Source organism: Penicillium concentricum (genome assembly GCF_028827145.1).
Source record: "Penicillium concentricum strain IBT 3081 chromosome Unknown utg000001l_segment0_segment0, whole genome shotgun sequence".
Lineage (NCBI taxonomy): Eukaryota > Fungi > Ascomycota > Eurotiomycetes > Eurotiales > Aspergillaceae > Penicillium > Penicillium concentricum.
The window spans coordinates 4,316,667-4,338,643 of NW_026622754.1; the positions used below are offsets into that span (position 1 = coordinate 4,316,667).

At 49.5% G+C, this 21,977-nt stretch overlaps 9 protein-coding genes across 9 annotated transcripts; 4 read left to right on the top strand and 5 right to left on the bottom strand.

Moving 5' to 3' along the window:
• Window positions 1-400: 400 nt before the first annotated feature.
• abd1 (mRNA (guanine-N7)-methyltransferase) lies at window positions 401-2,133 on the top strand (the record flags this gene model as incomplete). The annotated part of the gene is made up of 4 exons (XM_056719378.1): window positions 401-458; window positions 521-1,820; window positions 1,874-2,040; window positions 2,099-2,133. 4 exons carry the CDS (start codon window positions 401-403, stop codon window positions 2,131-2,133), a joined length of 1,560 nt encoding a protein of 519 aa, XP_056583513.1.
• Window positions 2,134-2,398: 265 nt separating this feature from the next.
• Window positions 2,399-3,097, bottom strand: N7517_001649 (VOC family protein; the record flags this gene model as incomplete). Its single annotated transcript, XM_056719379.1, has 1 exon — window positions 2,399-3,097. One exon carries the CDS (start codon window positions 3,095-3,097, stop codon window positions 2,399-2,401), a length of 699 nt encoding a protein of 232 aa, XP_056583514.1.
• Window positions 3,098-4,521: 1,424 nt separating this feature from the next.
• N7517_001650 (SUMO ligase MMS21) lies at window positions 4,522-6,553 on the top strand (the record flags this gene model as incomplete). The annotated part of the gene is made up of 2 exons (XM_056719380.1): window positions 4,522-5,249; window positions 5,323-6,553. The coding sequence occupies 2 exons, from the start codon at window positions 4,522-4,524 to the stop codon at window positions 6,551-6,553; spliced, it is 1,959 nt and encodes a 652-aa protein (XP_056583515.1).
• An 895-nt stretch (window positions 6,554-7,448) lies between these two features.
• On the top strand, window positions 7,449-9,184 carry N7517_001651 (DUF895 domain membrane protein; the record flags this gene model as incomplete). The annotated part of the gene is made up of 4 exons (XM_056719381.1): window positions 7,449-7,685; window positions 7,800-8,114; window positions 8,185-8,813; window positions 8,875-9,184. The coding sequence occupies 4 exons, from the start codon at window positions 7,449-7,451 to the stop codon at window positions 9,182-9,184; spliced, it is 1,491 nt and encodes a 496-aa protein (XP_056583516.1).
• A 1,088-nt stretch (window positions 9,185-10,272) lies between these two features.
• N7517_001652 (putative mitochondrial dicarboxylate carrier protein) lies at window positions 10,273-11,315 on the bottom strand (the record flags this gene model as incomplete). The annotated part of the gene is made up of 2 exons (XM_056719382.1): window positions 10,273-10,321; window positions 10,375-11,315. 2 exons carry the CDS (start codon window positions 11,313-11,315, stop codon window positions 10,273-10,275), a joined length of 990 nt encoding a protein of 329 aa, XP_056583517.1.
• A 2,689-nt stretch (window positions 11,316-14,004) lies between these two features.
• N7517_001653 (uncharacterized protein) lies at window positions 14,005-14,951 on the bottom strand (the record flags this gene model as incomplete). Its single annotated transcript, XM_056719383.1, has 3 exons — window positions 14,005-14,435; window positions 14,492-14,736; window positions 14,914-14,951. 3 exons carry the CDS (start codon window positions 14,949-14,951, stop codon window positions 14,005-14,007), a joined length of 714 nt encoding a protein of 237 aa, XP_056583518.1.
• A 423-nt stretch (window positions 14,952-15,374) lies between these two features.
• Window positions 15,375-17,383, top strand: N7517_001654 (cytochrome P450; the record flags this gene model as incomplete). The annotated part of the gene is made up of 9 exons (XM_056719384.1): window positions 15,375-15,484; window positions 15,644-15,733; window positions 15,785-16,028; window positions 16,088-16,202; window positions 16,255-16,346; window positions 16,406-16,738; window positions 16,795-16,905; window positions 16,974-17,134; window positions 17,188-17,383. The coding sequence occupies 9 exons, from the start codon at window positions 15,375-15,377 to the stop codon at window positions 17,381-17,383; spliced, it is 1,452 nt and encodes a 483-aa protein (XP_056583519.1).
• A 54-nt stretch (window positions 17,384-17,437) lies between these two features.
• On the bottom strand, window positions 17,438-18,653 carry N7517_001655 (uncharacterized protein; the record flags this gene model as incomplete). Its single annotated transcript, XM_056719385.1, has 3 exons — window positions 17,438-17,782; window positions 17,847-18,184; window positions 18,239-18,653. 3 exons carry the CDS (start codon window positions 18,651-18,653, stop codon window positions 17,438-17,440), a joined length of 1,098 nt encoding a protein of 365 aa, XP_056583520.1.
• A 665-nt stretch (window positions 18,654-19,318) lies between these two features.
• acuF (phosphoenolpyruvate carboxykinase PCK1) lies at window positions 19,319-21,609 on the bottom strand (the record flags this gene model as incomplete). The annotated part of the gene is made up of 4 exons (XM_056719386.1): window positions 19,319-20,659; window positions 21,004-21,204; window positions 21,293-21,368; window positions 21,428-21,609. 4 exons carry the CDS (start codon window positions 21,607-21,609, stop codon window positions 19,319-19,321), a joined length of 1,800 nt encoding a protein of 599 aa, XP_056583521.1.
• Window positions 21,610-21,977: the final 368 nt, after the last annotated feature.

The following is a 21,977-nucleotide window of genomic DNA, read 5'->3' on the forward strand; positions in this document are numbered from 1 at the left end:
GCTTGTATTTTGCAGTTAGCTTCGATTTATGGCCATTGTGAGACACGACACTTCGCAATGATGAAAATACATTTATCACATATTCATCCCTAGACACTGTAATCTAATTCATTGAAAGATTGTAGACCACTTGAGATGAATGGGAATTAGGGTTGGTTTGGAACACTCTGATTGGCCGAGATCCGGAGCTCATTGACCTTCGGACCCCAGCCATTGCTCTGATATAACTCTGACTTCCACAACTCCGGAGGCAATCTTTCTGTGAAATCGATCTCAAATTCTCTATTTCTTCTAAGATTATCCTAATTTCGGTATACGCCTTTCTCTTCTCGCCAGATCCCCGCGGCCATTGTTCTGCCGAATCATTTCTTTGAACAGTTTACAACCCACGCACGTCGCCATGGATCATTACCACGGAGACAGAGCCCATGATGGAGCTCCTGGGCGCTCAACCCCCGGTCGCCTGCCCGCACGAATACCACTTACCCTCCAACGGATACCGGCAGACACAGGAGCATAGAAGGAGATGGTGGAGCAGACGGAGCAAACAATTTATCAAGCGCGGCATCCAAGCGCAAGAGACTCCAGGAGAGACACCAAGCCCTCCGAAAGCGGGGCCGAACTCCGCCGTCAGTATTCTCGCGACGCAATCGCTCTCGCAGCCCAGGCGGCGCCCAACCACGCGAAGACCGACGCTCTCGATCGCCACTACAGCCGCGCCGCTCTCCCTCCCCCGACGCACCGCGTCAACGCAAGAGACCGGGTGGCGGAGCGCGACAGGGACTCCTAGACCGTGAAACGCTACGACGCAAGCAGGAGGAGCGTGAACGTGCAGAGCAGGATGAGGCTATGCGCAACTCCCAGCAGCGCGGCGTCTCGGACGTGGTCCGACAACACTACAATGCGGTCCCCGAGAGAGGCCGTGAGTGGCGCAAGACAGAGAGCAAGATCAAGGGACTACGAAGCTTCAACAACTGGGTGAAGAGTACTCTGATTCAGAAGTTCTCTCCCGATGAGAACTTTGTTGCGCGATTCGAGGATAGCAAGGACTGGGCGGACGACAGCCAAGGGCCGCCGCCCCCTGCTGATCAAAAACTTCTCGTGCTGGATCTAGGATGCGGTAAGGGTGGCGATCTAGGCAAATGGCAGCTGGCACCCCAGCCGGTTGACCTGTATGTCGGTCTTGACCCTGCCAATATCTCGATTGAGCAGGCACGGGGCCGATACGATCAAATGCGCACCGGCCGCGGCCAGCGAGGCCGTCGACCACCCCAGCCGATTTTCCATGCCGAGTTCTATCCGAAAGACTGCTTTGGCGAGTGGCTGGGCAATATCGACATCATCCAGCGGGTTGGTATCGATGCCAACGCCGGTCCCGGTGGATCTATCATGGCCTCTCGTTACGGTGGTGGTGGCTTTGACATCGTCACATGTATGTTTGCCATTCACTATGCCTTTGAGACTGAGGAGAAAACGCGCCAAATGCTCAGCAATGTCGCGGGTTCCTTGAAGAAAGGCGGTCGCTTCATTGGCGTCTGCCCCAACTCCGACGTCATTACCAGCCGCGTGTCTGCCTTCCATAAGGAGCGCAAGGAGCGCGAGGCTGCCAAACCTGTTGAGCCGGAAGGCCCCGAGGATGGTGAAGTCGAGGAGGATGAGCGGGCCCAGTGGGGCAACGATATCTACCGCGTTCAGTTCCCAGGTGCAACCCCCGAGGATGGAATCTTCCGTCCGCCTTTCGGGTGGAAGTACAGTTACTTCATGAAGGAGGCAGTGGAAGAGGTTCCTGAATACGTCGTTCCATGGGAGGCGTTCCGAGCGTAAGTGTCGGCCGTAATCACGCTCTAGCATGCATAACTAACTCTCTACGTAGCCTGACCGAAGATTACAACCTGGAGCTACAATACCGCAAGCCGTTTTTGGATATCTGGGAGGATGAGAAGAACCACCCTGAGCTGGGCCCTCTCAGTGAGCGGATGGGCGTAAGAGACCGTGTGACCGGTGCTTTGAATATGACAGAGGAAGAGAAGGAGGCTGTCAGTGAGTAATCCCCACATGTGCATTGCTTTTCTCGGCCGCTAATAGATGACATCGCTAGGCTTCTACCACGCATACTGCTTCTACAAGGTATAGACTCTCAGGATACTTAGAATATTGCATTGACCCTGAGTGTAAAATCTTCCTCACTCAGCATTTTTATTTTGAATTACAAAGAATCATCTCCTTATCTCTCGCAACAACCAGACTTTGCAACAAGACCTATGTGACATCCATAAATCACCGTTGATGATTACAGTCCCCAAACAACCCCACCCACAGGCATCTCCAATTCCTTCAATAGAAACTCCAGTTGTCTTCTTAGTCCACAAATCTACTGGTCCCAAATCCCTCTCATCTTCTAAATATCCTGCTGCTGAATCTCCACCACATTTCCATCAGGATCTGTAACCATCAAAAACATCTCAAACCCAATCAACCCCTGCGCCTTCACAAGCGCCCTCTTAGCCGCAAGATGCAACCCAGCAAACTCTCCAATGCCCATCGAATTAGGCACAGGCCCGGTAAAATCCTCCACAGCCTCACCAACCCTCTTAAGAACCCTTACCCCCTGCGCTTCAAGATAATTCTGCGCTTCCACAACATTAGGAACAACAAGCCCAACATGTCCGAAGGTATTAGTCCTCTCAGTCGATGCGATAAGCCGGTCATCCGAGACATTAAACTGCACCAGTTCCAGCAGCCCGTACATGTTGTTCTTGGCTGCCGCCATCTCTGCCCCGGTTTGGAAACCAGTGCCGTTCCGTCCGCCTTGCGCGTACCCCATGTAAGTTACTGTGCACTCGGGTGTCACTTGTGCGTCGAAGATACTGCGCAAGCCGAGGATGTTGCCGTAGAAGTTCTTCATGGCGGAGAGGTTGGTGGTCAACAGGCCGATGTGGTTTAGGGCGAAGCCTCTTGTTGCTTCTATGGCTGGACCGTCGGTGCCTATTGTGAAGGGGTTTTGGTCGTTGGCATCGCGGCGCGTTGGGTTGCATCCCCTGGCTGGGTCGATTGCAAGGAGGAAGAAAAAGATAGAAGAGAGGTTTCTGATATGCATATTTGAGGTAATTCGCTTGATAGGAGTGGTCTTTAGATCAATGGATGGATATACAAATGGCTATAGTTCGAGATATTTTGCCTAGACTTTTCCATCCTTTATATACATGGAGGGGATCTCAAACGGCTATTTATTTAGATAGTGATTGTTAGAACATGCATCTATCTGAACAACACCATACACTGTGCTTACTGAACTGTTCGGATTAGTGGGGGCAGCGCGCAAGGCTAGCTATATATGGTGAGACCTGGCGATATGCTTAGACCGAGGCCCAAGCTCAGTGTCTAATCTTGCATCGGGAGTTCTATGTGTTGTCCATTTCCGGGCTTTAGGGTTGATTGTGGGGTGTGATCGAGTTCTAGGCGGGTGATCAGCCACTGGGGTAAGGTTCTTGGTGGGGACATACACAACCGTGGACTGTCAGACCCGTAGCGCTGCATCAGGTTGTCATGTGATAGTTTTCTGGAATGCAGATCAGTGCTCAAATCAGATGTGTATACGGACGCCAAGCCACCCACAGCTTCGATATGGCAGTTGGATTGGTGCGTGACTGTCGTTGGAACTGTCGTCCGATTGGGACGGGTTTCAGAGCATATACGAGCTTATGCAGAGTTATAAATCAAGGAACCCTTCTCACTGGTAGGTCGGTTCCTATAATTAAGGCGTCCTATGCTGACTTCATTCTAAGTATACTCTGAGTTGAATATATGACTGACATTGCAGGGTTTCATTCATTACCGATTACATCACACAGCCCTCATAGATGGGTTTTTACCAAGGGAACTCCGCTGGATTTCTTTAGCTCAATAGTTATACCGAGTTTTAACACTCGAGTATCACAAAATAGCATCAGTATATACTTCAATGGTCCCTGACGAACTACATTGTGACATAAATGGGGTTGTCACACGAACGTGGGGGTTCAAATCAACACGTTGACTTGAATTCCCCAAAGGAGTGATTCATGAGCATTTGAACTCTCCGTAGTTGAAAACATGCCAACGGTGAAGGTTGTGTGGTTTGGAGCTACAAGAACAGCGGCGAGTTTCAGCCTGATTTATTTGCCAAATTGTCTGTAGCTATCGAGGAAGATCCGAACTACAAAATAAGGGCGTTGTTTGTATATCTTGATATTTTATGTATAGAGATAAAGATGAAAGTGTTTCTGAACAGAATCTACTCGGCATACTTCCAATGCCAAGGCCCACCTGGGCACTGCATATTGATAAGGCTTATCGCTGATATATGTAACTCCAAACAGGACTAGCGCAATCGCGTCTCGCGTCGGGATTTCGAGATGCGCTTTGTTACTTAGACTTTCTTTGTCAACACCTTGAGAGCCCTGTATTCGAATCAAATCATAAAACCCCCAATAATCCGGATATCCCCAACTCACACCCTAAAAGAGTTTCCCCCCAACAACAATGTCGGCCACACCAAGCCGACGGCAGTCATCTCAGGCCCATCCACAATCAGCACAATCACGCAGACGAAACGCAACCCAAACAACAATCTCAGAAGCAACACCTCTGCCAGAATATCAGACTCCAGAAGCACCCCTCACGGCAGAAAGCCAGCGCCAAATCGCTGCTCTTCTCGCATCACACCACCTCCACACCCTCCGCACCCACCTCCAACATGCCGCCGAGAAACTCACACACTCAGGCGGTGAAGTGAATGAACGGCTCAGCGATGCCCGGACTCGGTACGAAAAAAACAAAGAGACGCGCCGGCGCCAAGGCGACGAGGATGTCGACGACGACGAGAGCAATGAAGAGTACCAGCGGCTCGCTGAGGCGGAGGCTCGAGTCGATGCTGTCACTGCCCGGATGGAGGAGAAGACACGACAGATTGTCGATTCAGAAATCAAGCTCCAGGGGCTGACAGATGCGATGGGTCAAATTGAAAGGGAGGAGGGTGAGAACGTCGCTACTGCTTTGGGGGTGAGACAGACCCGTCAACAGCGGGCAAGGCAGAGAGCCAATGAGGGCGATGATGCCGATGAGACCGAAGACCCCACCGATGGTGATTACGAAGATGCGCAGGAGAGAGAGATACGGGAGCGCAATGCACAGAACCCGCCCAGTCGCAAGCTAGTCGATAAATTGACCGAGGGCGCTCAGAAATGGGATGAGCTTTCCTTGACAGAGAGGTATGAGATTCATCCTGGTCATATTGGTGGCTTTCATATTCGATTCCCGCAGAAACTAACAACTACGATCTAGATATGCCGGCAATAACTCCTACATCGGCTTCTACCGAATGGTTCACGACTCCAAGTTCCCTGGCGACGATGTCCCGCCGTTGCCCCATTCATCTACATGGTTCGAACACATGGAAGATACGAATACGCGATCAGGAGGACCGGCACGTACGCGCAACCAGAACCGTGGCCTGTCTCCCGCCGACTCCGACGATGACATTGCCATTGAGCGCGAGCGCATCTCCCTCAAATGCCCATTGACTCTCACATCTTACCAGGATCCCGTGACAAGCACCAAATGTCCCCACAGCTTCGAGCGGGAGGCTATTATGGATATGATCAAGCGAAGCCAGACGACCATTCCGCCCCCGGCATCTCGCCGGGGACAACGCCGCGTCCATGTGGTTAAATGTCCTGTTTGTTCTACTCCGTTGACCGCAGACGATTTGCGGCCAGATCCTGTTCTACTACGTCGTGTTCGCCGCGCACAAGAGCTCCAGCAGCGCGAGGAAGAGGATGATCACCTTGAAGGGGATGGAAGAAAGCAGAAGGATCGAAGTACCGGCATTACCTTGGGTAGTGACGGGGAAAGCGATGACGATGCTATGGATGTCGATGCCCACCCTGCCTCACAGCGCGTTAAAATGGAGCCTCTCAGTCAGCCTGCTCCCGCTCAATCTGAGGATGAGTCGAGCGACGATTCGGAAAGTCAAGATGCTGAGGTTGAGGATGCGGAGAATGCGGAAGGGGAGAGTGAAGAGAGGGATAATGAAGAAGGGGATGATGAAGAGGCGGAGATTGAGCAAGAACAAAATGAAGAAGTGGACATCGATGAACCCAACAATGAAGAAGCGGAGAGTGAAGAAGTGGAGACGGACCAGGGTGAGATTGAACCAGCGCTGAGTGAGGAAGAGCAGAACGAAGAGACGGAGACTGACGAATCTGAAAATGAAGAAACGGACAGTGAGGAGGTTCCAAGCAAGGAAACGCAGAACGAAGAAGTGCAGGATGCGGAAGTGCAGAACGAAGTGGGGAATGGGGATGTGGAGAGCGAGGAAGGGCCGAACGAAGCTGTGGATTCTCGGAAAGATGTGCAAAAAGCGGATGCGCCAAGTGAGAAGAGCCAAGAGAGTGACAGCGACAGTGAGGACAGTGAAGGCAGTGAGGATAGTGAAGGTAGTGAAAATAGTGGGGACAGTGATATTGAACCCAAAATCGAGAGTGGATCCGAGGATGAGGTGGAAAGCCATTGATCTGCATGATACCATCCATTTCTAGCGTTTTTTTTAAATGAAGTTCCTTTTTCCCGAGCAAATGAAACGTTTTCGAATCGGGAGTTTTTTTTATTTAAAAGATTCCCCTAAGAGGAGTAACTGTAACCAAGTAGATGAGATTTAATGTTATCTGATAGATCTCACGTCAAATCTCTGGCCATTAAAATTCCAAAAGAAAGATAACGCTAGTCCCCTCGTGTCTCTCTCCCCGCAGTTCAACCAACGGAATGGGCTGTGGGACCCGAACCAATCAACATGAAGTATTATAACCGCCTCTAGACTAGTTCCCTCTCCCTAATTATATGAAGGTCTTCCCAACCGAGGACATTTTATTATATTTTATTATATTATATTATATATTATATATTATATATTTTTTTAATAGGATGCGACTCTAATCCCAGATCTTTAACTCTATTTGCCGAAACTTAAGAAAAGCCCCCATAGTAACCTTGATGACTCTACAAATACTACATTCTAACCCCAGTAATTCTCACGCGACCCCGGGCCCACAAAGAAACAGTACCATCAGGGTGTAACACTGCTATCAAAGCGCACCGACCCCCCTAAACCTCCCAAACATCCAATTGTATTTACCGCCAGTATCTAAGCCTGTCTCTTTTTTTTCTAAGGCCAACCACATAGTAGCTCCAGCCCGTGATAGAACCCAATGCTACCCTGCTACTATTCTGATACATCTATCTCCAAATTGCAATCTGAACCTAGCGCCTTCCTTGTACCTTTAGCAGGGGTACATCGTACAAGCTATCGTTTAATTTTTGTTTAAAGATCTCCATGTCTCCTTTTTGATCTTCCCTCCCCACACACCTCTTACCAACACATTTTACTCTATTCTTCTGTGGCCTCGTTCATAATGGATGAACGGAAGACTCCCGTTGAATACTCCTCCGAGCCAGTCCACACTCCCCGACCCGCAGGATGGATGTACAAAGACACCAAGATCGGTAAATTCTCAACGAGCTGGTATGCTTCCCCACGCATTCAGTTGGGTATGGTCGCCTTTGTCTGCTTCCTCTGCCCAGGCATGTTTAACGCTCTGAGTGGAATGGGCGGTGGTGGAAAGTCCGACCCTAGCTTGGCCGATAAAATGGTACGATTGACAACCTCGGAACTTTTGTTTCTTCTCGTCCCCACTCTTGTCATATTCAAATACTCCGAAACTCCGATTGGTCACTTTCCTCTATTCACTCTCTAACAACAACAGAATATCGCCTTGAACAGTACTTTCGCCGTCGTCGGTTTCTTCGCTGGAACGGTCGTTAACCGTATCGGTGTCCGTCTTTCTCTCTCCTTCGGTGGTGTCGGTTATTGCATTTATTCCATTAGTTTGCTCGTCTCCGAACATGCTTATGTCCCCGGTTTTAATATCTTCGCCGGCGCCTTCCTCGGTGTCTGCGCCGGTCTGCTCTGGGCTGCTCAGGGAACCATCATGATGTCCTACCCGATCGAACAACAGAAGGGTCGCTACTTCTCCTGGTTCTGGGGTATTTTCAACGTCGGCGCCTGTATCGGTAGTTTGGTACGTCCAGCCCAGTCATTTACCTGACCCTACAATCACAATTGATCACAACTAATTTAACAATCTATAGATCCCACTGGGCCAAAACATCCATGTCAAGGAGAACAAGACCGTCGGCGACGGTACCTACATCGCCTTCATCATCCTCATGTTCGCAGGTGCCGTTCTCGCCCTGTTCATCTGTGACGCAGACAAAGTCATCCGTCGCGACGGCTCGCGCGTCATCCTCATGAAGAACCCCTCGTGGAAATCCGAGATCGTCGGACTATGGGATACAGTCCGCTCCGAGCCGTGGATCATCCTCCTCTTCCCCATGTTCTGGTCCTCCAACTGGTTCTACACATACCAGCAGAACGCCATCAACGGCGCTTACTTCAACACTCGCACCAAGGCGCTAAATGGATTCCTGTACTGGTTTGCTCAGATCGTCGCCGCTGTTATCATGGGTCCTTTGCTTGATAGCGAGCGCGTGCGTCGCTCTGTTCGTGCGAAGATCGCACTGATCGTCCTTTTCGTCCTCACAGTCGTTATCTGGGGTAGTGGCTATGCTTGGCAGGTGCGATACACCCGTGAGGATGTTGATCCCAAGACCACCGATTTCAAGGGCTGGGATTGGACGACCCCCGGCTACGTTGGTCCCATGTTCCTCTACTTCTTCTACGGCATGTACGATGCTGCCTGGCAGGGTCTGGTCTACTGGTAAGATTTCTTTCTCTATTCCCCTGATATACCCGATATACCCGGCCTAACATCATTCTAGGATCATGGGCGCTCTCGGTAACTCCGGCCGTAAGCTCGCCAACTTGGCAGGCTTCTACAAGGGATTGCAATCCGCCGGTGCGGCCGTCATGTGGTCGTTGGATGAGCGCAAGATCCCCTTCATGAACGAATATGCCTCGAACTTCGGTCTGCTGTGTGGCTCGATCCTCATCGCTGTCCCTGTCGTCTTTTTCAAGATCAAGGATACAGTCCCCGTGGAGGATGAGCTTGCGGGCACTGGAGAGACACTTGAGGACGTGCTGCCCCCTGGTGCCATTGAGTCCAAGCGTGTTGGGGACGAGAAGATCTAATCAGAACTAATATGAACTCAAAGAGAATTGGAATGTGATCTTTTTTTCTTTTCGTTTTTGCGACGGGCGTCTTGTTCTTCTGTGATGGATCTGGAAGTGCGCCTCGGTCTGGACTTGAGCCTGGGTTTGGCCCGTGATTTTATTTTTTTATGCGTGATTCCCGGCTGTCTGGCTCGCATATGGCCAGTGGTGTACTTTGGGGTCTCTATTTTTATGAAGTCGGTTTTAATGGTGAATTGTTTTCACTCACGATGGTATGGGGATTCCTCTTGTGTTTCTATTCTATAGGGCTTGCTTTCTGCTTTGCCGTTAGAATGGGACTATTCACATAAACAATGGAGAGACTGTAATCTATGTCTACACTGTATCCTATTCGTAATTAAATAAGTTAAATGCTCCATCGGTGTAAATGTTTAGGTCTTCAAGCCGATTGAATCGGCGACATATTTCAACATCTTACCATTGAAGAAAAGAGAAAGTATAAAATGAGCAAGTAAGCTATCTATCCACTGAGGATCCTACCTACTTAGCATATCTACCCCAAGCAGACATCGTGGCCCAAGACCAACGTAAGTATGGCAGAGGCCAAGAACATGAGCAAGACAAGGGGGTATTCGCTTGTCGAAACGCAAAGCAAAACAAAACAAAAGAATAAGCAATGACTCGACAAAGACTATGTGTTGTATTCTGTTGTCATGCTGGCTTTCCACGGAGAAATCAGCCGCGTATCCTCTCTCCGACATATTTCCATTTTCTCTTCGGGGATGAAAAAGAAATTGCACATGGGAATGATCCACCGATACCATGATTTCCGAACACCAAATCTACCATTGGTAATTTGTAGGGAATGACGGGTTGCGCGATGCACACAGACCGCGGAGCATAAAGTATCTCGGAGTTGGATTGGCTATGTTCCTCCGGACGCTGCGCTTCCCATGTTAAAAATAGCAGATTGTGTCTATTGATAGACTGTGTGGCGTGAGAATATTAAATCGCGTAACTGAGCAATAGGTCGATCGATGCGATGTATTGGAGAGCATAAAAGAATGAAACCCGAAAATTCAGGCTTTCAAGACAGTAAACCCAGTTTACTTGGTGAGCAGGTTGAGATAATCAGCCACGATGAGAGTGACCATCCTGCAGGAGTCAGTGGGGAGTAAAATAAGGGGAAAATAGTGGGGGCAACTAACGCATGAGGAGCGATCCGAATGTAGTAAGTTCCGAAGCCACGATAGAAACGCAACCAGCCCTCTTCCTTGGCGACCTTGCGCGCACAATCAACCAAACCCTTGTAAGGAACCAAACCAGTCTTAGGATCCTTCTGTTGTTTCTGCAGACGCGTCTTGATGAAATCGAAAGGCAGAGACAAGAAACTAGCAAAGAATCCAGCAATACCAGAAGCAGCAAATGTCTGATTTTGAGCGGAGAGAGAAGTATGTTGCTTGAGCTGCTGCTTAGCCTCAGCGAAGAATGTCAATTGACCCATGTTGAGAGCCATGGCACGCACAACCGTGGGCGAAGCACCAGCCCACAAGGCAGCGAGGCCCTCGGTGCGGGTGATGCGAGCGAGAGCATCAAAGACGGAACGGTAGTTTGCGCGTGCCTCGGGGGCCTTGAGGCCATCGGACTGCATGCGCACGAGGGCTAAGTCGGCCGGGTTTCCAATCATGGCCGCGACTCCGCCGGCTGTCAGTCCTGCCGCAGCGCGCTCGGCGAAGGTGACCTTTCGGCCTGCGGCTTCGGCGCGATGGTTCAGCTTCTTGATGAATGTTTCGAAGAAACCCAGGCGGGCGGTGGTGTAGACTGCTTGGCGGAGGATACCGGCGGACAGACCAGTGTAGAGATCGAGGACTTTGCCGGAGGCGATGATATCGCGTGTGATGCCGAGGGCGGATGGACGGGGACCGGTGCGTGCTCCTTCGCCGGCGAGCTGTAGGCGCACTTTGACCATATCGACGGGTTGGATCACGGCTGTTGCGGTCATACCAGCTAGTCCTCCGTTGAGGAAGGGGAGGGCGGCCCGAGTGTATGGGTGGTGGAGGAAGTCGGTGGGTTTCTCAATAGCGGACTTGGTGGCGGTTTGAGCAGAAACAGCGGCGTCGCTGGCGCTGTCTTTGATAGTGGATGCCATCTTGAAGTAAGATACTGGATACAGGTCAATACGATGTATGGTAGAAAGCGGGAGATGCACGAACAAGAAAAAGCCTTTCGGAGGGTTAGCCAGATCTCTTTGGTGGATTTAGAAGCCACGGGGTTTGTTGTCGTGGACCATGGTACTTACCGATGACGTAGTTTCTTATAACGCAGGTCAACAGATCAATAGGTTAACGGGTCAACGGGATCAACGGTGCTAACAGTGCTAACGGTGCTAACAAGATAGAAAATGAAGAATAGAAAAAGAGAATATTAGGGGAGACACAAGATACAAGTCACAGGACAGAACAGGTGCGGGGTGTTTAATGCTGTGATGATTCGTCTGGTACAACGGGGCCTGAGCTTGTCTATATACTTGAAGGTCTTATATTCATTCCGAACCGGAGATTATTCCCTTGAACCGATCAACCGAATAACTACCCGTGGGTTCCCCGCCTACTCCGTATAGAGACATAAAATGGGGATAATCCTGAATATGGAGCGAAAGTCGCCAGAACCAGGCCTCTTCTAGGTTTCCATGTTGACCCAATTATATCTGCATCATTTCAGTGAACTTGCACATGCACATGCACGCTATGGAGCTTGTCAAAATGCGGGGAATAGCTTGACGATCCATCAAAGTTGCCTTTTACAATATATTCATGCTCTCATAAGCGCATAAATATTCCATATGAATATCCCATAGCTGTGTCTAATATTATTGAACACTATCTCATATAGAAAAAACAAAAATCCCCGTCATTCCCTTGACCCTGTCTACATACTCCGTAGCGGCAGATATGTTAGTGCCACGAGCTAAATTCGGAAGTATCCACCGCTAAACCCTTTTGGGTTCCCACGAGAAAGTATCGGGATCCCGTCTGATATACCCGATACCGCATATACACCTTCTTCGGGCATATATCGGAAATCAAAGACAGATGCTGATATCCAGATATCCTGTTCAGGAATACAGGCCGCTCACTATATTCCCAGCACATGAGCACATGTGTTGAACATTCAATAAAAACGCACGGATGAGCCGTATATCGGTGATTTAATTATTGGGGCCTTCTAGAGTGCCTAGAATCCAAACGGGACCACATCGGCGGGATGGGTCTGATCGGCTATTCCACCTGAGTAATTTTCTCCCGCTCCCTCGGGCCATCATCCGGGGATGTTAACACGGCAGTCCAATCGGCCGAGCACAATTTCGCTGACGCTGACGCTATGCCCGAGGACCCGCCCTTGCACCAACCCCCTAGTCACCGACCAATCCCATCCATTGAGATTCTAAAGGATCCCCTTTTCCTGGTGTGGAGCTGCGGCTCAGGCTACAATTGTTGAGTTGACAGAGCTAGTCTGCACACTTTCCTCCGGTTTGGGCTTGCTTCTGGCGTTTTCCGCCGATGACCGGCGATAATTATGTCAGGTAAGCTTCTGGGGGTGGATTCTTGCCCTGGCTCTGGTGCTGCGTGTACTATATGGTGGTGGTTGATTTCGCCGATTACGGATATAAGTCCTCAACTTCCAATATCGTTTCAAGAGGACCGGGCAAGTCGGTTGGACACGACGGAGGACTGTTCTCCGGGAAAGAGCGTCATATGTTTGTTCGGGGATGTGAACCCCTGACTATTTGTTCTGAATATGGCACGGGGATGAGACGGGATCTTTTTTGATGAACTTGATGATTGTCATTGATTGAATTGGTAGGGTGGGAAGGTTAGTAAAACGATGCGACATTAAGCTACGAACAGTGAATGCCAAAGAAAGATCTAGCATCGGATATCACCGTTCGACAATAATATACGACCCGCTAAGTCCTTTTTCGATCGTTTTATCCCTCATAGTCCGAGGCCCCGAGTTTAAACCAAGTCCTGGACTTCAAAGCACAGAGAAGACGAAATATCCAACCAAACAACTCGCGCGCATAGTCACGGACCTCCCAATTTTCACGAACACATCCAGCTACCTGCATCATCCTCCGACAACAGGAAAGTATTTCGCCTCGGAAAACGTTCGTCCACAGCAAACCTTGTCACTTCCTTGTAAATAACACCAACTTGCGCTATTCCAACCTAACCGATCGTGAAACTCTAAGCACCTAGTATTCCCGAGGTCTCCAGATTCCCCCTCGCGGAATCCACTCCGTGCTTAATCGACCCTGAAGAGTTCCCACGGGCAATGTGTCAACCCACTCAAAGCGCATCACTCTTCTATCCGCGGGAAGGGTTCTCGGCAAGTCGGGAACTCCACCGGCCTCAAGCCTCGATTTGGACCCACGGGCCCGCCGGCATGGGAGTTCGGGAACCTTTCTTGTATATGGTTTTCCTGGACAGGGGTATCTCGTTGAGGAGCCGGGGACGGGATATAGGAGCGGGAGTGAGGGATTTTTCTATTTACAGGTGCCAGGTACCTCTCTCCGACCTCTCTAAGGTCTGACTCTATAACAGCTTTGACCAGTTCCTTTTTATTTGCACTTTTTAACGGTCTTTGCTTACTTACTTCGTTGGAGGCTGATTTATATTCTACACTAAAACAGCTCTGCAAATACTTCACGGCTAAGCAAGCAAACATTTTAGTAAATGACACAGTCTGTTGCTGTTGTGAGAAAGAAACCCCTCCTGGCCGCTACATAACTAGAGGTATCAACCCCTTTTCTTTGGAGTGAGCTTCCCTCACTCATTTCATACTTCTTCCTTGTCATAGTCTCTTTCCATCTCAGCCTCGCACAACAGTTGAGAGAGTGAGCAAGCCAGGTCCGTCATAAATTCCCCAGTGCCTTCTTGGAACTCGTTAAAATATTGTCTGAAATGAGTATGGTAGGTGGCAATGAACATGCATAGCTTTCTGCGAGCAGAATCCATCCCGAAAATGCTCGACGGGGGCGTGGTGCCATAGATAATTCGAATCGCATCTACCAGACGGGGATACGTAGCTTCAGGTGAAATGCAGTACTCTGAGAGAAAAGGCTCGAAACAATCCTCCATTTCAGCAAGAGCATATTGTTGCAGGCCATTAACAAGATAACGCAGGGCGAATGAGTACACCTTTGCATGCAGAACTATCGCATTGCCCGTGTCGGTTCGATCAGCCAGGGAGGAGCCGGTCTTGGAATCTAGGAAAGCTATCAGTAAGATTTGAGACGAATTGTTGAAACATTGATTGATGCACTGTGTTCAGCAGATGAGGTTTCTTGGGCTGGATCCTCTTTAACTGAAGGGACTTTCCATGGGACGTTGTAATCCTGAAAATAGCAGAACTTCAGGACACAGTCGATTGTTTCTTCGTCGAAATCGGTCCAGTCCAATGTCTCTTGTCCGGCGGGGTTCCATGGCCCAGTCAGCCTGGCGGCTTCTGCAACCACCTTATTGCCTATATCCAGACTAGGCCCGATCCATACTCGACCTTGTGCGATTCTACAATGAGTGAGATGAACTCTGATCCAGAGAAGGTATCTGATTGGCCAGAAATTGCTTTATCAGGTGGCTTATGGTGCCTCATGACCTACAAAGCCAAAGATTGTTTTGTAAGTAGAATTCAAGCCATACCACTCTTGAGTGTTGAGCAGATTCGGTAGGTCAATTATCTTTTACGTTTGTGGGTAGAAGGAATAATGCATCATATCGGACATCGTATTGCTCAGAATAAAGAAAGGACTATTAGCCATAGGGTTGGGTCAGTTTGTACATGGCAGGGGATCTCCAGCTGTATTCTAGACATTTAGATAATTTACAGCAGAAGACAGACATCCCCCGAGAGCAATATGCTTCCATATGAGGACCTGAAACCCCCTGTAATATCTTGAGATACTCATGATTGGATGGAAACATAATCCGTACAGCTTTCTGCGTTCGAGTCTCCCAGTAGAGAAGGCTATGATCATTGGTAGGGGTTCATTGTCTAGATTCTCTAGCCGAATATGGGTAATAATGGCTACCTGGAATTTGACCTAGCCCTGTATATTTCAGCCACTTGATATTTGCCCCCTCCTTTGTTTAAATAGACCGTCCTGCCTTGTATTTGTGCCTCGCCTCCGTTAATTCGTATCTAACTAATGATTTTCTGCGCCATGCTCTCAGAAATCGGGAGCCGTTTCCCCTCCAATCCAATCCAAATCTTTGCCTGCCTGTCTGTTGGGGCTCTCCTCACTGTCATCCTATATCGGTATTGGTTTCATCCACTCAGTAAATTCCCCGGTCCTCCACTAGCTGGGATCTCTAGCCTTTGGCAGGTATGGCAGGACATAATCTGCCAGGGCAACTTTCCACGATCTATAGCCGAGCTGCATCAGAAATATAGTAGGTGATATTAACAGAAAATCAGACTATATCGACTGACCATCTCTTTAAACTCCAACGTAATTCGTATCGCACCAAATCACCTCCATATTAATGACCTTGACTTTCACTATAAGTAAGTTTTAGACACGATACAGATTTTACCACTTTAATCCAACTGCTACAGGATTTTAAAGCTCAACTCGGATTACCTCAAAGACCCCGAGTTCTACGAGAAGCTGGGCGTTCCCGATGCATTGGGAACTATATGCGACCCTCATAAACATCGCATTTTGCGTCGTCGAGTGAATCCACTGTTCAGCCAACAGGCTGTCAATCAAATGGCTGGAGATATTCAAGCAACAATCAAACATGCCTGCGACATGATTTCAGATAATTTTGACGCTCAAAGCTTCTTCCGTGCAATCGCAGTATGTATGCCTTACGCCTTGTGGTCTATCTATATGTCCTAACAAATGTGGGAATCTAGGGAGATATTGTCTCTGCCCACTATTTCGGCGAGAACATGAACCTGGTCGATAGACCCGAGTATGCGCGCAACCTCTGGGATGGCATCGACACAATGGTCAGACAGATGTGGTACTGTATGACCCCAATAAATCCCCAAGATAAAACATGTGCTGAATCTCCGACGAGCGATTCATATTCCATATCTCGCGAGCATCCTAGTGAATATGCCGATCATTGTTCTCAAAATCTCGTTCCCGGGGTTTGCGGGTCTAATAGAGGTACGATTCATGCCTATATCCTCGTCCGCATCTACACTTGCTGAGTTTGTCTGAGATAGGTGTGCATGCGACAAGCTGAGAAGGCTATTGAACGGAATAGAACCAAGTCTCCTTCACCCGAGAATCACAACATTGCAACCTTCTTCGATCTACTCATGATACCATCGCCAGGGCAAGAACCAGTCCATCTCAGCCAAAATGATATGGTGAACCACGGCCTAAACCTTGTTGGCGCAGGGGTAGACACGGTGTCACTCACCATGACAGTTGCGCTCTATCACATCCTTTCATTCCCGGAGATTCAACGTCAGGTATACTGCGAGGCACGGGAAGCAACGCCTTTCATCCGAGACAAGCTTGATACGCAACGAGTCCGAACACTGCCATATCTAGTACAAACTTAGCTAACCCCCGTTCATCTTCGTCTAAATAGCTAACGATCCTTCAGGCAGCGGTTATCAAAGAAGCTCTGCGCATGTATCCCCCGGTCCCAGGTAGACTACCACGCATTGTCCCGCCACAGGGCAAATCCTACGACGGAAAGTTCATACCGGGTGGTGTAAGCACAGTCCGAGAATATGACTCGCCAAGCCTATTATAACTTTGAAAGGTCTGACAATCGCATAGACTGTTGTGTCGATATCCCCGTACACCATCCAGCGAGATCCCGTATTGTTCCCCGAGCCAAACTTCTTCAAGCCCGAGCGGTGGCTAGCTGATAATACAACGGAGCTGGAAAGGGCTGTTATAGCCTTCAGCAGTGGAAGTCGCATGTGTCCCGGAATCCAGTGAGCAGCTCTATTTGATTTTCGGGGTTGTTACTGTCACTAACTCGCAAAAGTCTAGCATATCTTGAGATGCACATGACTCTTGCAATGCTCTTTAGTCGATTCGTCCTTGAACTTGAGAGTCCGCTTCCAATGCAAGAGTTGGATTGGAAGGATCATTTCGTTATTGACCTTGATCATCCAGTCAAAGTTAGGGTGCTGGCTGATTACTGGACAGGTGACAAGGGTCGTACAGGCCTGCCTGCCTAGTTATTAAGTAAAGTTCTGGTATAAATGAAAGGCTATCGGCACTGAAGTCAGTTTTTATGACATGTCTCTAAACCAAGGGTCATTCAATATCTCCTCCGCGGATGCCCTGGCAGAAGGCTCAAACCGCAGTAGTTTTCTGATAATACCCCCAAGCTGAACTATATCATCTTTTGTCAACTCTGCCTTGCGATCGCTCACAAAGTATAACTCCTCGAGCCATTCCTGCAATTTGATTTCTGGTTCTGAGGATGGAGTAATTTCCTTCCTCATTTCGAGCCAGGAACCTTGCCATCTCACAGGTAGCGAGTCGCTGATCATCTCTTGCATTTGGGCAGCGAGCATCGGGGGCGTGCCCATGAGGCTGTCAAATGGTGTTTGGCCGACGAAAAGCTCAAAGAGCTGAGAAGATATGAGCTTTGAATTTTGAATATTGTCCGTGTTGAGAAATTTCCACATCACTTACCATACATCCCATGGCCCACAAGTCAACGCGATAGTCCAATCGGTCGTTGAACAGTATTTCGGGTGCTCTAATAGCAAGCGGAGTGTTGAGGTTTCGAGGAGGTTTATCCAACGTGAATGATTCCCCAAAGTCGATAATCTTGATGGTATCAAAGGACAAAGCCTCCCTGCGATACAGAGTATGTCCAACAAGATATTCCGGGACACCAATATCGATTGGTTTTCCATCACTTCGCGTCACTTTCCCAATATCAGGTTTGGACAGCAACTCCATAAATCTCTCCTCGGGTAATCCGTGCATGCTGGGTATCGTGAAAGCCAAATTTCGAGTATGGAGATCTGTGCATCATGAGAGCCGTTCGATATCATTCCGAGGATGGGAGAATAGCTCACCACCATGTCCAATCTTATGCCGATGGAGACTTTCCAACCCGACAAGAGCTTGTTTCGCGAGGATCTTAGCAAGTTTTCCAGGCACTCTACTATCCCGAGTGTGGAAATCGACCATATCATCAACATTAGGCCCTAAAGTCTCAAGAACGAAGCATTTATGCATCCCGTTTGGGCCCTCCAGATCAAAGTTATCAAGCATTTGTATAACATGCTGAGGGCGAGGATCGATTGATGCTAATTGGCTCATGGTTTCGAACTCTTGGGTTGGCGTATCAGTTTCCGTCTTCGAGGTGGAGATTTTGATAGCAACATAGGCTTCTTCGCTGTCTGAGAATGTCAGTTCTATCCAACCGATGACGCGGTTGCTGTTGACCTTCGATCTTTGGCAGCCCAGACCGTTGAATAGCCTCCCCATCCTAGTTTATGCAGTATCTTGTATCTCCCATCTTGCAAGTGATCTCCCAGAACGGTGGGGTGGTAGCCGCCCTTTTTATAGCGATGGAGCGATTCGGCATAAACACCACTTTTGTACAGGCAATGATGCACCTGGGATTGGGTTGACGTGGTATGATAGGGGCTAGAGCCAGTTGGAAGCCATCGAAGTCTTCTTCGTCTGACAAGATATCGTAAACCCATGAAATGAATGGCTGATCTAAACAATCACGTCAGTACAATTATATAAGTCTTTGTTGACAGGCGTGTGATACAGCGAACTGCCAGCAAGGGATCATGAAATACCCAATCACGTGGTCTACAAGAAGCAATTATTTGATTACCAGAAAGTAGAGTAAGTTTTAAAATGTTTATTGACTATCATGTAAGAAATTGTTTCGTTAACATCACCAACTCCGTTCAGCCAGTCGAAATAGATGGCGGAAGATAAAAGAAAAGCAGAACCCAGATCGGGGGGAAATCAAAACATATCCATCGCTTGTCCCGATACAAGCGGCGGACGTCGGCGAGAGGATCGAAAGATCATCACCAAAAGGAAAAAGCACGCCATGCAAACGACTTATTCATCCTGTTTGGGAGAACAAGAAACAAGGAGAAAAAGCAAATTTTAACCGTCGCTCCAACTCTCTAAACCTGGGGAGCAGCGGCAAGGACATCGGGAGTAGCCTCGTCGGAGTACTTCTTGAAGTTCTCGTTGAAGAGGACAGCAAGCTTGGTGACCTCATCCTTGAAGGAAGTGGAGGCAGTCCAGCTCTTCTCGGGGTTGAGGAGCTCACTGGGGACACCGGCGCAGGAGGTGGGGACGGGGAGGTTGAAGGTAGCGTAGGTCTCGTACTCGGCCTTGGCGAGCTCGCCGTTGTGGATAGAGTCCAGGATGGCACGAGTGTACTTGAGAGGGCAACGCTTGCCGCCGGTGGTGGCACCGGCGCCAACCCAGCCGGTGTTGAGGAGCCAGGCGTTGACCTTGTGCTCCTTGATCTTCTCGGCCAGCATGTGGGCGTAGCGCATGGGGTGAAGAGCCAAGAAGGGCTGAGCGAAGCAAGACGAGAAGGTAGCCTGGGGCTCAGTGACACCGTCCTCAGTACCGGCCATCTTGGAGGTGTAACCGGAGATGAAGTGGAACATGGTCTGCTCGGGGGTGAGCTTGGAGATAGGGGGCAGGACACCGCGGGCATCACAGGTGAGCAGAATGATGTTGGTGGGGTGGTTGTCACTGATGCAGGGAATCTTGGCGTTCTCGATGTACTCAATGGGGTAGGCGCAACGAGTGTTCTCGGTAAGGGTGGCATCGTCGTAGTCAACAACACGGGAGATGGGATCGAAAACGGTGTTCTCGAGGACGGAGCCGAAGCGGATGGCGTTGAAAATATCGGGCTCCTTCTCGGCGGAGAGACCAATACACTTTGCGTAGCAGCCACCCTCAATGTTGAAGACACCGGTGTCAGTCCAGCAGTGCTCGTCGTCACCAATCAGCTCGCGCTTGGGGTCGGCGGACAAGGTGGTCTTGCCAGTACCGGACAGACCGAAGAAGACAGTGACATCACCGTTCTCACCCTGGTTGGCAGAGGAGTGAAGAGTGAGGACGTTGTGCTTGACAGGCATCTCGTAGTAGAGAACGGTGAAGACACCCTTCTTCATCTCACCAGCGTACTCGGTACCGAGGATAACCATCTCCTTGTCGGCGAAGTTGATGGCCACGGAGGTTGCGGAGGTCATACCCTCAGTGAAGCGGTTGGCGGGGAAAGAGCCGGCGTTGTAGATGACATAGTCGGGGTGGAAGTGGTCGAGCTCCTCGCGCTTGGGGCGGATCAGCATGTTGCGCATGAAAAGAGCGTGGTAAGCGCGAGCGCAGACAACGCGAACGCTGATGCGGTAGCGCTCATCCCATCCGGCGTAACCATCGACGACATAGATGCGGTTACGGGTGTTCAGGTAGTCGACAGCACGCTCACGGTTGATACGCCAGACCTGTGGATAATGTATTAGTCACTAGCCTTATTGACGTCATGCACGTGATAGCCTCGGACCAAGGGCGGGGATGCGGAGCAACAATTGAAAGCCGAGGGGCAAAATTGGGGGAGGCGAAAAAGGGAGAACAAAAGATGAAAAGGAAATATCAAGGGAAGGAGGTATACTTCGGCAGAGACGGCATTGCAAAGGTTGCACGAAGTCCTGCCACAAAGCTTGACCTCCTCCCGATGCATATGCAAGGGATACAAGTGGATCACATCGGGCCCATCTGCAAGGGTGTGCTCCAACATCGACAATGAAGTATCAAGTAAAATCGCGCAATAATAAAAAAAATAACTCACATCAAGTGTCATGGGCTTGTTTACGGGTCCCCACCAGATATCGCCTTCTGAAGAAGCCTCCTGGACGATACGCTTGTCGGAGGGGGAACGGCCAGTCTTAGCACCGGAGTATGCGCTCAAAGCACCGCTAGAGGTGACAGCAGTACCAGTCTCGTAGACGAGGGCATCTTCGTAAAGGGCAGGAACAGAGGGGTTGGCAATCTAAACCATGTTAGTTCTTGAAGCAAGATAAGAAAAACGGCATAGACATTGTGATCAAACGTCAAGCGCAAGGGTGGCGAGGTCTTACAATTGAGACTCGGTCGTAGTCAATGTGAGCAGTCTCGTGAAGTTCCTCCTCAAGCTCGGTGTGACCCTTGCTAGGCCTAAGTAAAGACAGTTAGCGACGATGAGGTAAGGACAGTGAGGTAGGAAGGCAACATACTGAACACCGCCAGGGTGCAAGGCAGTGCGATTTACTGATGTGGCAACCATTGTTCTGAGTGAAGTAGAGTGATAGTTATTGTTGCGTTGTTTCGCGATCTGCTGTTGAGTGAAATCTGATGCCAGAGGACCAGGAGAACTGGAGCGGTCGAGGGGTATATAATCCTTTCCGGCAGAGGCCATGGTCTCGGTCGGTCTTGGTATGAAGGAGGTTCTCGTGCACTTTCCGTAGTGTTTCTCCACAGTTCCACGGGTGATGTCGGGGCTGAAACGCCGAGCTGAAGCGGACACGCGGTTGGTGATGGGATGAAGTCCGTAGGTTGCAAAATGCCTCGAGGCGCAGTCCGACTTGACCCGAATGGTTCAAGTGGACACGAACTTGATTCGGAACTAGGGGACTCTGTGACCGGGAAGGCGAATAGCGGGAAACAATTAGGCGTTCTAGAATCAAAAATAACTCATTGATATTCTGAGTGGTTTACAAGGAGAAAAGTTGATGTGTCGAGTGCATGAGTTCTTTTATGCTTGACTCTGACGGTTGCGGCAAATTC